This window comes from Mytilus galloprovincialis, chromosome 1 (genome assembly GCF_965363235.1).
Source record: "Mytilus galloprovincialis chromosome 1, xbMytGall1.hap1.1, whole genome shotgun sequence".
NCBI lineage: Eukaryota > Metazoa > Mollusca > Bivalvia > Mytilida > Mytilidae > Mytilus > Mytilus galloprovincialis.
Window position 1 is genome coordinate 110,973,149 of NC_134838.1, and position 15,087 is coordinate 110,988,235.

At 31.4% G+C, this 15,087-nt stretch overlaps 1 protein-coding gene across 2 annotated transcripts; it reads right to left on the bottom strand.

Moving 5' to 3' along the window:
- Nucleotides 1-15,054, bottom strand: LOC143051500 (UBX domain-containing protein 6-like). Of its 2 annotated transcripts, none has more exons than XM_076224397.1 (3): nucleotides 14,996-15,054; nucleotides 3,606-3,919; nucleotides 1-2,603 (listed from the first exon to the last, which is right to left on the bottom strand). In XM_076224397.1, the coding sequence occupies exons 2-3, from the start codon at nucleotides 3,853-3,855 to the stop codon at nucleotides 1,498-1,500; spliced, it is 1,356 nt and encodes a 451-aa protein (XP_076080512.1). In that variant the 5' UTR covers nucleotides 3,856-3,919; nucleotides 14,996-15,054; the 3' UTR covers nucleotides 1-1,497. The 2 variants fall into 2 exon arrangements, with proteins under 2 accessions (XP_076080512.1, XP_076080502.1); XM_076224387.1 differs by lacking the exon at nucleotides 14,996-15,054 and adding an exon at nucleotides 14,540-14,875.
- Nucleotides 15,055-15,087: the final 33 nt, after the last annotated feature.

A 15,087-nucleotide genomic window follows, 5' to 3' on the forward strand; every position in this document is an offset into this window, starting at 1 on the left:
TTCAACAGAAACAATTTATTCAATTTTAAACATACATAGATACTTACATTTCAAAACACTTGCACAACATAATCAGAGCACATAACAAATGAAAACCATATAAAACATGTTCACTGTACATGTATTATGAGTTTATAATCACTAACACTATTAAAAATGTAAACATTATATATATCATAAATACTTCTGTAATTCAGAAAAAGTAAAAAATAGTGTTTTTTTACATTATATGTTCTACTGATAAAGTTGAAAAAACTACATGTTATATGGTAAGAAGACTTTTGTTAAATAGTATGCAATCATGTTAAGTGTTTAGTGTTAAATGTTGTATGGAAACTTGATAAACTACTATGATCTGAACCTTTCTATTTTCTAGAGTTCTTAATAATTTCTTTTAATTTAAATTACAATACTCTGTTTACAGTTCTATTTCCTGTAGAACAAAATGGAAATAAACCTTTGTTAACAGGGAAGTGTATAATTCCCCACCCAGAATATATTACAACATAAACGGCACATTTGGATGAAATCTTTTAATAGTGATCTTTTGTGGCACTGAAGATTTTTTGTAAGAGATAAAACAAGATAAATGGAAAGCAGACTTGAGTTCAGATCAGATTATCATGTCATTTTACAGATGTTTAAACATGAGTAGGAGGGGGTGTCATCCCAAATTACCCAAAAAAATAAATACCAAATCCCTATTTAAATGAAAAAAATGAAGCATTCTCTCCCTGATACATGTATATAAAATAAATCGTTAAGAGCTCGAGTAAACCCAGAGTCTTGAAAAGTTTTAATAATTAATTCCCATCAAAATAAAGATTTTAAACCTTTTGCCTAGAAAAGGGTCCTGTACATTTAAAATATTTTTTTAAGATTTCACAAATGAATATTGTGCACTGTCAGTCATTGCTTTAATTCAGGATTACAAAAATGTAGATATTCTTAGGTATGTAAGTATCGACAAAATCATTTTTTTAACATTTTCAATGAATCAGTCTGCACCAAAATCTTTTATGACTACTAGTCTGAAGACCAATATTTACCAAGGAACAAAATGCCAAGAATGGTAATGAACTACCTACTTCAAGGAATGCAGCTAGTTAATACATTGTAGTCCTCCCACCTTTTCCATATGAATAAGTACAGTCAAATCTGCATATAAAAGTTAACCTTGGAAGCTGAGAAAACTGACTTATAAAAGTGGTGAACTTTGAATGAAGGTTCAAAATATATATATATTTCTAAAACAGGACTAGAAGATGAGGACCGCAGTGACTGGGCAGGATAAGTTTCCTTTGAACATGTTGATAAGACTTTTTCAGCAGATTTGACTCACAAAAAAAATTAAAAAATATTAACATGTATAATAAATCATTATTTAATATCTGTTATAATATTTCCTCAAATATTGTTGTAAATTTGTAATAAAGAGACTAAATATTCCATTACTTCGTAATTATGCAATTGAGAAGAGAACTTTCTGCTGCTTTTTTATAATGACTGAATATGAGCTATAATATCTGATTTTAAAATAGAACTTGTAGCTCCTCCTCCTTGTGCTGCATGCACATCCTTCATTATAGATTCATCCCATACAAAATGTAACACTACTGCAGGACATAAACCAAGCTCAGCCATAGTTTTTGTCTCTTCTGTCAACTTACTACCATTGCTTGTTTGTAAAATAAATGGCATCCAGTCATTCTCTAACGATGATCGTATAAAATCATACAAGCAGGATAATTTTTCATTAGCTCTGAATATTCCTTGGATAAGAATACCATCTGGTAATCTAACTCGTACAAGAGTGAAACGGTATTTTCGTAGCTCTTTCATTTCATCCCTTTCACGCATTGCCTTGGTACGTAGCATGCCCATTTTTTCAACAGCTTCCTGCCTTCTTTGTTGTTCTCTTTTAAGCTCTTCAGGATTTATAGCATAAAATTCTTCAGGAATGTCAAATTTGGATGAACTGGAAGATTGATGAAAAACTTTTAAAGCACGATCAAGTTGACATTGTATTGGTTCAGCTGCAACTAAAACTTCTTTTATTCCGTTGAGTCTTTCAACATTTTCTGCAATTTCCCCTGACATTACATAGAAGTTTTCTTCATTATCTTCAAATGGTAGCTGTTTAATTTCAAATCCACAAGCTTGTAAAAATTCATCTGTTCCATTTAACTGAGATACCCTTTCTTTAAATGCTTTATTTGACATCCTTATTTTTCTATATTTTTCTTCACCAGGATTTTTTGTAATATTGTCTAAATATTTAATTAAAGTTTCTACACAGATTTTTACTTTTTCTTTGTCTTTGTTCAAAGTTTGTATCATAACTGCAGAAGACATTTCTGGCTCTTCAGCAAGCTGACCAAGAAGGAATTCCTGAATATAAGCATCTATTTCATCCTTTGGAAGTACTGCTGGCCCAATATCTGGACAGGTATATAAAACATGTGGTATTACAGGAGAATGGTCTTTTTCTATTTCCACTGGTCCTTGCATAGCTTGAGCTTGGGCCATCATTTTTTCTGAGGCTTTTTTTTCAGCCTCCATCTCTCTTCTCATTCTAGCTTTCATTGACATTATGTTTTCATCTGCAAGATACAAAAACTTAAAGCTAAATATGGATCGCTGAACACATTATTTAAGACAAACTGGTAACTTTAGTAAGGAGATATTAAATTCTATATATATATATATACCTTGATAGTTCAGAGTAACAATGATATACATGTACATGTACTTCTGTTCTTCTCCCATTTCTCCCTGTCGACTATATTTACAAAATGCACATATTTCTACACAATCATCTTTGAAAACCATACCATGGGATATAATTTAGTCTGGACTTATAATCAACTTAAAAGATCAAACAAAAACAAATAAAATGCTTTACTAGCGCAGCCTGATACGACGGCAGATTTCAAACCCCGAACAGTTGGGGCATGTTTGGACACATTATTCAAGATTGATAGTGTCTCATGAATTTGAATTGTGTATTTAATGATTGAAATAATAATTCTATTTTGAAGCTAAAAAACAATGAGCTTGATCCAAATGAACAAAATTCATAAAGTGCCTCTGTTTTTATGGTTGATATATACATTTGGTATTTTTTAAAAGTGCCTGTCTTACATACATGACATATAGAGACTTTCTTTATCTGTTGTTTTCTTTTGTCACATCTGATTTTTATAATTATTTGAGAAATTTTGGTATTGATGGCAGATACATGTACATGATGTAAAGACATTTACTGTTTATTCTATTCACAACTTTTTAAACTTATGAACTTTCCTGCTCTGTTAGTTTTGTAAGACTGTATGTTACCCTTTAGATGTTTTTTTTATAATCTTTTGGTATATATTATGGTATCTCATTGACAGCAACCCCACATTTTTTTTTAACATAATGGTTTATTTCTCTGATATCAAATACAATGTACATACATTTACAAAAAATAATTCTTCATGTTGAAGTTGCCAAGATTAAATCAACATTTACAAGCACTAGCTAGTTGAAACTTTGGAAGGTTTAAAATAAAATCATATAATTAACAGGCACAATGTAATTATAAAGATCCAACCAATCATTACCTTGTTTAGATTGTTTCTCTTTCTGTTCCATTCTTGCCAGTGCTGCAGCTGCTGCCCGTTTCTTCTCCTCTGTTACAGTAGCATCTCCTCTGGGAGAAATTGGTGGTTGACTACTGGTTCCTGGTTGTGGTACAGGCCTGTGTGTAGGAGGGGGCTTTTGTGTGGGCTCATCTAATTTATGTCCCTCACCATACTTTTTAAACTTAAAATCCATCTTCTTCTTCTGAAAAAACTTCTTTATGGCTGACATCTTGATGTTTGGCTTTATTCCCTTTTTAAGTGAAGATCAGTTCTTACTGTAGTCCCAAATAAATCTGTTTTAAAAGAATGATGATGAAATTACAGTATAATTTGCAATAATCATGATAATCCAACATTTATTGATATTTACAAATGTAGTCCATTATTTTGTATGTTTAGCAAGGCATGACTTTTTACCCCCAATATACTCCAAAATAAAGTTTCATCATAATGTGATTAAATAATAATGTTAAATGTAGGTACTTTTATTTTATTCGTGTTATTTTAACAAAAATAATTTTTAATTTCATGAATATATGTACTTTTAAATAACTTTTTCCCTTGTAACTTATTCCATTCATGTCAGCCACTTATAATCACAATATTATAGGGTTATTGCATGAATATTGGGGAATATTGTCCCGAGTAGAATTTTATATTGCACGAGCTTGCGAGTGCAATATATGTTCTACGAGGGACAATATTCCCCAATATTCATGCAATAACCCTTTTATTGTATAACAATATAATATTTGAAAGTAAAAATTGGTTTAAACTAAGATTTTGTCGTTAATGACGTCATGAATTTTAAAGATTTATTGCACTAGTGCAATATTAGAATTTATTGCACGCTAACTTTTGGTTACGTTCTGCGGAAAATATTATATTGCTATACAATAAAACTCATTACCCCAATAAACCCAATATACTCAAATAAAAAGTTTCAATACAATTTTCATGTTATAGGCCAGTTCTGGGATACGATTTTCAGACAAATCTGTCATGTGACTTCCATCACCACGTGACAAAAATGTAAGCATAGAAATTTCCAAGACATGTTGAGCAAATGGGTGAAAAAGTTTTATTTTATACTGCACAAAATATTTGGGATATTAAAATCTAAAAGGATGGTCACCCTCCCTCAGTCTTACGGTAATCATTATGTACTTCAGAACATTAATTATTTCTATACTACCCTACAGAATGACTATTAATAAAGTGCTGAAAACTTTACATAGAGCAGGGATACATGCGCGCCCTCTATCAGGTAAATGACGTCATAAAGGCATGCAAGATTGACGATCTTTTCCATTGAAAGACATGATTCCAGAAATGTCGTATTGGCTCAACATTTACATTAATTTTGTATATATATAATTTGTCAAAGAGTCCGTGTTCACAGACAACAGATACGAGATCCATCCACAACAATGCAAGATGTGAGCGAACATTTCGAAACGTGCAGTAGTGGAAGATTTGCAGTATATCCGTTCTATAAAATGAACGAATCAAACAAATATAAAAGACTGGCAAAGGAAGCACACTTTATAAAGGACTTTCAGCCAAAATTAAACAGATCTATGTAAACACGTTTGATTTATCTCCCCTTACTGTTATTGTAACGTAATAAACGTTACCAACGGCAGTGTAGTTAAGGACATTGTTAAAACGTCGCTTGAAGATTGCCAGAAGGCATGAAAGCGCTAGTGACAATATTTTAACGAACTGTTATTATTTGATGTGAAATTTAGTTTGCGAATTTAAAATTTTTAATTATATACATTCTGTATACTGTGTTTATTTACTTTTACTATATATATATATATATATATATATATATATATATATATATATATCTTCAGATCAATGCAAATGTATGCAAATAAAATGCAAAAGACTCAGTAAGGACATTTTACTATATATATATATATATATATGATGAAGACTCAGGTAAATGTCAATTTCAACTCTTTGGTATCCAAATTTTTATCCTCCAACGTTGTAAAAAATTAAATGTGCAATTTATTTATACCCGTCAGATAATACAAAATATGTTGGATTGCAAATTCTCAAAACTCAGATTTATCTTTTTTGACGACCGTGACAAGAACCCATTAGAAGCAATACAATAATGGAGCTTTTGCATATTTTTTCTCTAACTAAATTAGAATGCATTACTAAGAACTTGGTTGCTGATGAAATTTAAATCTGATTAAAAGAGAAAAAAATCTGTGGCAAGATACCAAAAGATACCAAATTGGGTCAACTTCAGAAATTAACCGATTCAAAAACTCTACAATTAAAAACAAATCCAACAATTAAACAACACTTCTCTTCTTCATTATTTTAAGACCTGTTTTGTTAAAAACATTTGTAGTAAAATTCAGTAAGATACACAAACCATGAACAAATTTCCAGAACATCATCAATTTTTCATCGATTTTTTTAAAGTAGTAGAGTTGGTAATCTTATTATGAATGTGTCTTTTTCTTCATAAGCTACCCAATATAATGTGTTATTGTGTATATTATCCAATTAATGGCAATGTAGACAGTACATGACCACAGCTTTTATGTATGGTGCAACATTGTTATTGACGATTTACAAAACGGTTCTTTTATGCATTTATATCTATACCTATGGGCAGGAATTGGTGTCAAAACCTGAATTTGGAAGGCAAATTAGATTAACCACTAAGAAAGGAACATGTGTACTAAGTGTCAAGTTATATATGACAATAAACTCACCCGAAACTAAAACCACCAAAAACTATATCCTGATTTGTGAAAGATGAAAAAACGACCCAACATACAAAAAAAGGGTAACATGATATATTCCCACATGGAGCATATGATGATAAAACAAATATTCGCATTGTTGAATCCACGTTATTAGTTTGGTTGTTCTTAAACATGTTAAAAACTTAGTTGGATGCCAAATTTGAAGTATACCCGACTTCGAGTGAGTACAAGACTTGGAGCCTCAATCGGTGACTAGTGGTGCCAAAAAAAAACCCAACTTAATTCTTCCCATCATCTTCTTCATAAACTACCTTGACCTAACACATTAACCTGATCTTTGGTGAACTGACGGACAGATGCATAGATTCGAAAACATTATGACATCTACTAAGGTAGTTGGCACCATAATAAGTTCTAAAACTTCCACATAATGTTTTTTTCTCTTTGGGTTAAGCCCAAAAACTAATTTCATAATCTAACAAATTTTCTACCAAATAAAGTTGCTGCATTTAAAAATCTGAAATCAATGAAAAATAAATAATGTGATAAAACTTTATTCAGTTTATAAAAAAACTAGAGGCTCTAAAGAGCCTGTGTCGCTCACCTTGGTCTTTGTGAATATTAAACAAAGGAAGCAGATGGATTCATGACAAAATTGTGTTTTGGTGATGGTGATGTGTTTGTACATCTTACTTTACTGAACAGTCTTGCTGCTTACAATTATCTCTATCTATAATGAACTTGGCCCAGTAGTTTCAGTGGAAAATGTTAATAAAAATTTACAAATTTTATGAAAATTGTTAAAAATTGACTATAAAGGACAATAACTCCTTAGGGGGTCAATTGACCATTTCGGTCATGCTGACTTATTTGTAAATCTTACTTTGCTGAACATTATTGCTGTTTACAGTTTATCTCTATCTATAATAATATTCGAGATAATAACCAAAAACAGAAAAATTTCCTTAAAATTACTGATTCAGGGGCAGCAACCCAACAACGGGTTGTCCGATTCATCTGAAAATTACATGGCAGATAGATCTTGACCTGATAAACAATTTTACCCCCATGTCAGATTTGCTCTAAATGCTTTGGTTTTTGAGTTATAAGCCAAAAACTGCATTTTACCCCCTATGTTCTATTTTTAGCCGTGGCGGCTTTCTTGATTTGATGGCCAGGTCACCGGACACTTTTTTTAAACTAGATACCCCAAAGATGATTGTGGCTAAGTTTGGATTAATTTGGGCCAGTAGTTTCAGAGGAGAAGATTTTTGTAAAAGATAACTAAGATTTACGAAAAATGGTTAAAAATTGACTATAAAGGGCAATAACTCCTAAAGGGGTCAACTGACCATTTCGGTCATGTTGACTTATTTGTAAATCTTACTTTGCTGAACATTATTGCTGTTTACAGTTTATCTCTATCTATAATAATATTCAAGATAATAACCAAAAACAGCAAAATTTCCTTAAAATTACCGATTCAGGGGCAGCAACCCAACAACAGGTTGTCTGATTCATCTGAAAATTTCATGGCAGATAGATCTTGACCTGATAAACAATTTAACTCCATGTCAGATTTGCTCTAAATGCTTTGGTTTTTGAGTTATAAGCCAAAAACTGCATTTTACAACTATGTTCTATTTTTAGCCATGGCGGCCATCTTGATTTGATGGTCAAGTCACCGGACACATTTTTTAAACTAGATACCCCAAAGATGATTGTGGTCAAGTTTGGATTAATTTGGCCCAGTAGTTTCAGAGGAGAAGATTTTTGTAAAAGATAACTAAGATTTACGAAAAATGGTTAAAAATTGACTATAAAGGGCAATAATTCCTAAAGGGGTCAACTGACCATTTCGGTCATGTTGACTTATTTGTAAATCTTACTTTGCTGAACATTATTGCTGTTTACAGTTTATCTCTATCTATAATAACATTCAAGATAATAACCAAAAACTGCAAAATTTCCTTAAAATTACCAATTCAGGGGCAGCAACCCAACAACGGGTTGTCTGATTCATCTGAAAATTTCAGGGCAGATAGATCTTGACCTGATAAACAATTTCACCCTGTCAGATTTGCTCTAAATGCTTTGGTTTTTGAGTTATAAGCCAAAAACTGCATTTTACAACTATGTTCTATTTTTAGCCATGGTGGCCATCTTGGTTGGTTGGCTGGGTCACCGAACACATTTTTTAAACTAGATACCCCAATGATGATTGTGACTAAGTTTGGTTAAATTTGGCCCAGTAGTTTCGGAGGAGAAGATTTTTGTAAAAGTTAACGACGACAGACGACGACACATGACGACGACGGACGCCAAGTGATGAGAAAAGCTCACTTGGCCCTTTGGGCCAGGTGAGCTAAAAACGGGATTTCAATCCCCTGGAATAAACCAAAACAGGGTGTCCAAAACAGTAATGTCAACAGTGGACACAGTATATTCTTTTAGTGACCATACATCTTTCCACCTCTTGAATTACTGGACCGACACAAAGCCTGCATTTTCTTTATCAATGATCTGAAAATATAAAAGTAATCAAAATTTAAGTGCAAATTTTTTCAGTTACTTTCTGAGCTAAACAGTATACTAGCGACTTCAGCATGTGGAAAATATCTGCATTAAAAATGGAACAATGAATGTTATGTTTCCAGTAAGTTTTTAAGCCTGTTTGGACAATATTGATGTAGACTTATTAATTTCTAGAACTGTAAATCAACTTAACCCACATTTGAATAGTTATTTTGATGTTTACAGGGAAATATCATTCATGTAAGACTTTCACCGAAAAACATAATGCCCTTCTACTAACAAAGGCAGCAATACATTTTTTTGGTTTAGCTTATCCCTTTCAAAATCTTGTTTTTTTTACTCTTTGTTTGCCATTATCAACTTATATATTATAGCATTTGTACACTTTTGAACAAGAATAGTAAAACCTTCCTACCTGTCTGTCTGAGTGAGGTGAGGGCAAAATATGTGGCAGTGTTTGTAATTGAACAAATTAAGATGAACTGGAAAACTTAAAGAATTTCATCTGGATTCTATAATATTATCACCAAAGGAGAAAAACAACACAAATCATACTGACAGTGATTCCAATTGAACAAGTTGCGCAATGTTGTGGAAAGCATACATACATGTACCACCATGCACAATGAAAACTTTTCAAAGAATCGGCAAACAGGAAGTTGGTATCTGAAAAGTGCTCACACATTACAATTCATTACTGTTAAGCTGGTGGCCAAGTATGAAGAAATTCATGCCATTTTGCAAATTCATATTGAAGTGTGTGACACCAATATTTGACCCACGTTGACAAACAGACAGACAAGGTGATTGCAATTTAGTCCCTTACTCTATCGAGCGGGAGTATAAAAATAATATTCAGGCTATATATATACTTACAACTCTGACTTGTGAATCCCTTCTTTGTTAGGTGTTGTTTTTATTTCTTTTCCTCTTGAGTGACTTGCTCTGATCTCTCGACACACTATCTTATTTTCTTATCGAAGATCACATGATTTTCTGTCATCTGTAAAGACTCTTCATCCATCTCTGTCTTGTCTTCTGTGTCTAATGCCCATCTGTTGTCGTGGTTGTACATTCATCATCTCTTAAAGGTATCTTTTGGTGGCTGAAATTGAGTGTAAAACATGAATAAAAATCTGACGCGGCATGATACGATTAATGGCAACTCCTAAGACTTATGTTATGTTGTTTATATTGTTTACACTAAAAACTTCATGATTCTTAATAATAATAATAAAAAAACAATTGTGAAAGACAATTTGGACATAAAATTTCATGGAAATTAATTATTCCGCTTGATTTATAGAAACTTCACAGTATTTTAGACAAAAGACTTGACGTATGTGAACTCTTGTCATGTTGTTCCTGTTTTCATGAAATACAGTAACATCTTTGAATTTTAAAACTTTTTGTACTAAATAAATAGATAAAATAAATAACATCTTTTTTTTGTATATGTTTGTATGTAGGTCAACAAGTCAATTCAAATATTTACCGACTGCGTTACAGGATGCAATTAAAAAAGAACTCCTATGACATAATTTTTAACATGTAGTTCACACTATTGACAATACAAAAAATACCTGAATTCTGTTGATACACATTTGTATTTATTACAATACTACAAGAGCCAGGTGAAATGGAATGTAAGTGTTCAGTCTGTTAACATTTCTCATGCAAACATGTAATGGAAGCGATGTAAATGGTTTCTTTAAAAATTTTTTTTTTTTTTTTTTTTTTTTGTAATGTGTTTATTGGCAAAGAACTACATGTATATTAACAATAGTAAATAAGTTCATAGTACATCAGCAAAATCGAGACAAGTGCATAAAGTTGACATTTTGAATCCTTCTATAAACATATAATAATTATTAATAATAACTTTAAAAAAGAATAGAAAATCTTAATCTGAGGTAGCATGGATTGGGTAGATATTTTTATTACGTGAAAGTTAACTTATAAAATCATTCTATTAGTTGGAGCCAGGGGTTCCAGCAGGTGTACGCTCTTTGCAGTGGTTTATTTTTATAAAATATTATTTTTTCAATAAACAGATTTTCTTTAAGATAATTTTTTAAGGCTACACTATTTACTTGTCCACATTGCATTTTTGTTTTGTATATATAGTATTTAGTTAATAGTATTATGAGATTTCTTATGTAGTTTTTTTCTGTTTTTTCTAATATCCCAAATAAGACAATATCTAAATTAAGTGGTAGTTCAATTTGGACTTTTGAATATATCCATTTATTAAGTTCTTCCCAAACATCAAAAACTTTCGGACATGTCCAGAATATGTGTTCAATAGTTTCTATTGAGTCCAAACAGAAAGTGCATTTATTGTTTTGTGAGACTTTAATTTTGTAGAGTAATTTATTAGTTCCCAAAATTCTGTGATTTATCCTGTATTGGAGCCACTGTAATTTTGAGTTTTTAGTAATGTAAAACGGAAGTCTGTATATTTTATTCCAAATAATATTATGTCTATTTAAGATTAGGGACCACTTTTCCTGTGATGTGATATTTGTTATTTTTTCATTTAAAACATTGTACATGTCTTTTGATCCTTTTGTAGATTTCATAAATATAGAAATAGTAGTTGGTATAATTGGCCCATAAGGCTTTATAAGCTGATTACTTTTAATATTAAGACTTTTCATATAGGAATAAACAGCTGACATTACTCCTTGAAATATAAGAAAGTTAGTTTCAATATCATATGTTTTTTTAAATTCTTGCCAATTCATTAAATGTCCCTCATTATCAATTAAATCATTTATTAGCCAGACGCCCTTTTCAGTCCATTTTTTATACAGAGGGATTTGATTACCAATTTTAATTTCTTTATTATTCCAAAGATTAGATGTGATAAAATCGTTTTCGTTCTTAATAGCTATTTTGGTTTGTAGTTCAGTCCAAGCATTAAAAACCTCCTGCCAAAAAGGATTTCTTACTTGTGTTCTTGGACCTACCAAGAATAATTCATTTAATTCAATTTTTTCAGTACAAGTTAGTAACTTACAATAATTATTAGTTTGTTTGATTATTCTTCTTATCCAAGTTAGTTTTAATCCTTTGATGTATTGTTTTAGATTTAACATGTTAAGTCCACCCAGTTCATATATTTGAGCTATTGTTTCTCTTTTAATTTTGTCTGGTTTACCATCCCAAATAAAATCAAATAATTTTTTTATGAATTGATTTAGTAATCCATTATTAAGATTTGGTAAAGTTAGAAATAGGTGATTGAGCTTTGAAATTATAAGGCTTTTAATTATAGTAATTTTTCCAATTGGGGATAAGTATTTGTTAGACCAGCTTTTCATTGTTCTTTCTATCTCTTTAAATTTGGGTTCAAAATTTAGCGTTTCCATTTCTTGTAAGTCTACTGAATATTTAATACCCAAGAGCGTAAATCTGTTGGAACCCCATTCCAATCCCCACTTTACACACATTGTATCTTGGCTATATTTCTTTTTCCCAATCCAGACTACCTTTGTTTTCTCTAAATTCATCTTGAGACCAGACCATTCAGCATATAGTTCTAAAACACAAAGAGATGTTTCTTTAAAAATGCCTGAATATCAATGAAAAAAAGAAACCACCTATGTTGCTTCAAGTAACGCCATAAAATTAAATATAATATCACTATTTACGGATGCATTTTTAATGGGTTACAATTTTATATCTACAATTTAATAAATGAGAAACAAACATTGATGTATAGACTTAGCCCACTAATTTATAGCAGAACTATGTAGAACCGTTATGCAGATGCGACGGATCCAATGTACGATCACATTTTAAAATGACAAATATCATTTTTGCAAGATTTCATTTTGATCCGGAATTTGTAAAGATGTAATCTATTATAATTAACCCTGCTCGTAGTAATTTATCTCAGGATTTGATTTGTTTTGTATTTCCACCATTTTATTGGGTAAGACTATCTAAGAAATATAAATATTCATCAATACTAGGAAACGAAATGCTAATATACTTACTGTGTTGATATTTATCCTAAATCTGCTTCCATTTAAATTCTGAATCACCTGTGCGATTTCTACCGTAAGTCCGATAAAGTAGTTTAAAAATTGAAAAAGATGTTAAAAATTACAATTTTGTATCGTTACTTTGTAACGCCCGTTATCGACTCCTAAAATGACGATCTTAATTTCAATAAAATTAGAGAAATTTAAAAAATGGAACTTAACATGAAATTGTAGATCTCACGAGAATGTGATGTATTGAGGTTCCCAATGGGATTCATCAACGCAACACGAACAATTTGGCATTCAAAATACCGTTACGTTTTCGGAGTCGAAAGTAACGCGAACAAAAACTTCTTTTGAAGTAAATCGGTCAAAAATGTAAGTGAGCACTTATTTCTATTATAATAAGTAACAAATTACACAAATCATACGACCTTCATACAAGTTCTCTTATTTGCGTGTGTATGTAAACCTTTAGCGTTACGGCCCTTCGGATACGAAAAAAATACGAAGAGTTGACTAACAAAATCGGCAATTTAATATAAAAAATGAAAACAATATTTTATTTAGTCATCAGCAAATTAATTTAAGCCAAAAAAGACTTTCTGTAAAATAATAATCTGACACAAATGTAATTTTCACATATTTTTTCAACTCTACATAGTTAAGGTGTGACTAGGAACCGATGACATTTACCTGAGTCTTCATCATATATATATATATATATATATATACATGTATTTCAAATGTTTGCATCTTTCACTCAGTAAGGACATTGGTCAGCTTAACATGAATTCTCAATTAAACTGTGAGGTAACTGTTTGTTTGGGTATTTGGAGGTAAAAAGTAGTACCCTTAACAGGAGCCTGTTGTTCAGTGGTTGTTGTATGTTGGTGTGATTCATAGGTGTTTCTTGTTCTTAGTTTTTTATAGATTAGACCGTTGGTATTCTTGTTTTAATTGTTTTATATATATGCTTGTCATTTTGGTGCCTATTACAGCTTGCTATTAATAGGTGTGATGGATGGACAGTTGTCTCATTGGCACTCATACAACATCTTTTTTTACGTTAAATATATACATTTGTATATTCAAGTGATCAATAACTGCAAAAATGTTTTCTTCATTGTATCCCGAATACTCAAAATTGTTTTCAAGTTTGCATTGATCTGAAGACCTAAAATTTCTATCTGGAAGGTTCTCCTTTATCAGGAGTGTTAGCTTATACATTTGTAGTTAACATGGGGAAAATTTTATATCTCAGTGTTCTCCCCAGAATTTTCAATTAGCACTGTGGAAATTAACTAAGCACCGTAACATTTATATTATGGTCAGATCACATGTTTTTGTATGTCATATGAATTCGTACTATGATGCTTTTTCAATGGAAATTGCCAAGTTATAATGCATTGTTACAGGGCTGCCAAGTCTCAAGCATTTAGCATGAGACTCATGCATGTTCATGACTTTTTGGCGGCGTTTTCCTTTGATCTATTGTTTTTTCTCTTGATCTTTTCATTTTTGACTAAATCTCACGCATTTGCATCATGAAAACTTGACAGAACTGTTATTAATAGTATGAAAACCCATGAGACAGGATATAGATTAGGAATCTAGGGAAATTCTGTTTTTGTTATTTACTAACCCTGTCTTAAAAACTTCTCACAAATGTGCTGCCCATACAATGACCATGCAATCTTTATAAGGATAATGTTGACCAATAACCAGGCTAATAAAAAGAGCAGTATGGTGCTTTGAACATCTCCAACATCAATTTTTAACCAGGATAAAATTTCGATTTTCACTTGCTGAAACAGTGAACAGACGTAGTCTGACGTAACTGTATCTTTGAAATATGAATAGAATGTTTGGTCACTCATCACATGACAATTGTTAACAAAATGCTACTGGCAAATAGCAAACTTTTTATAGGAACTGTGACTGTGTTTTGCAAATCGAAACCGGTGTCAAGGGAAATTGGGTCCGGAATGTTTAAACCGGAAGATCTTTTATATAAGTCAATTCTCCTATTAAAAGTGTTCTGAATCGGGAAATGTCTTGCAAACAGAACATCTCTGAACAAATAAAACTTTTAATTAACCTTTTTAACCGTAAAGTCGTAATATGTTATAAACAATCATCGGAAAATCCAGCGCAAAACCGCATCCACACTGACTTCCGGGATAAATAATG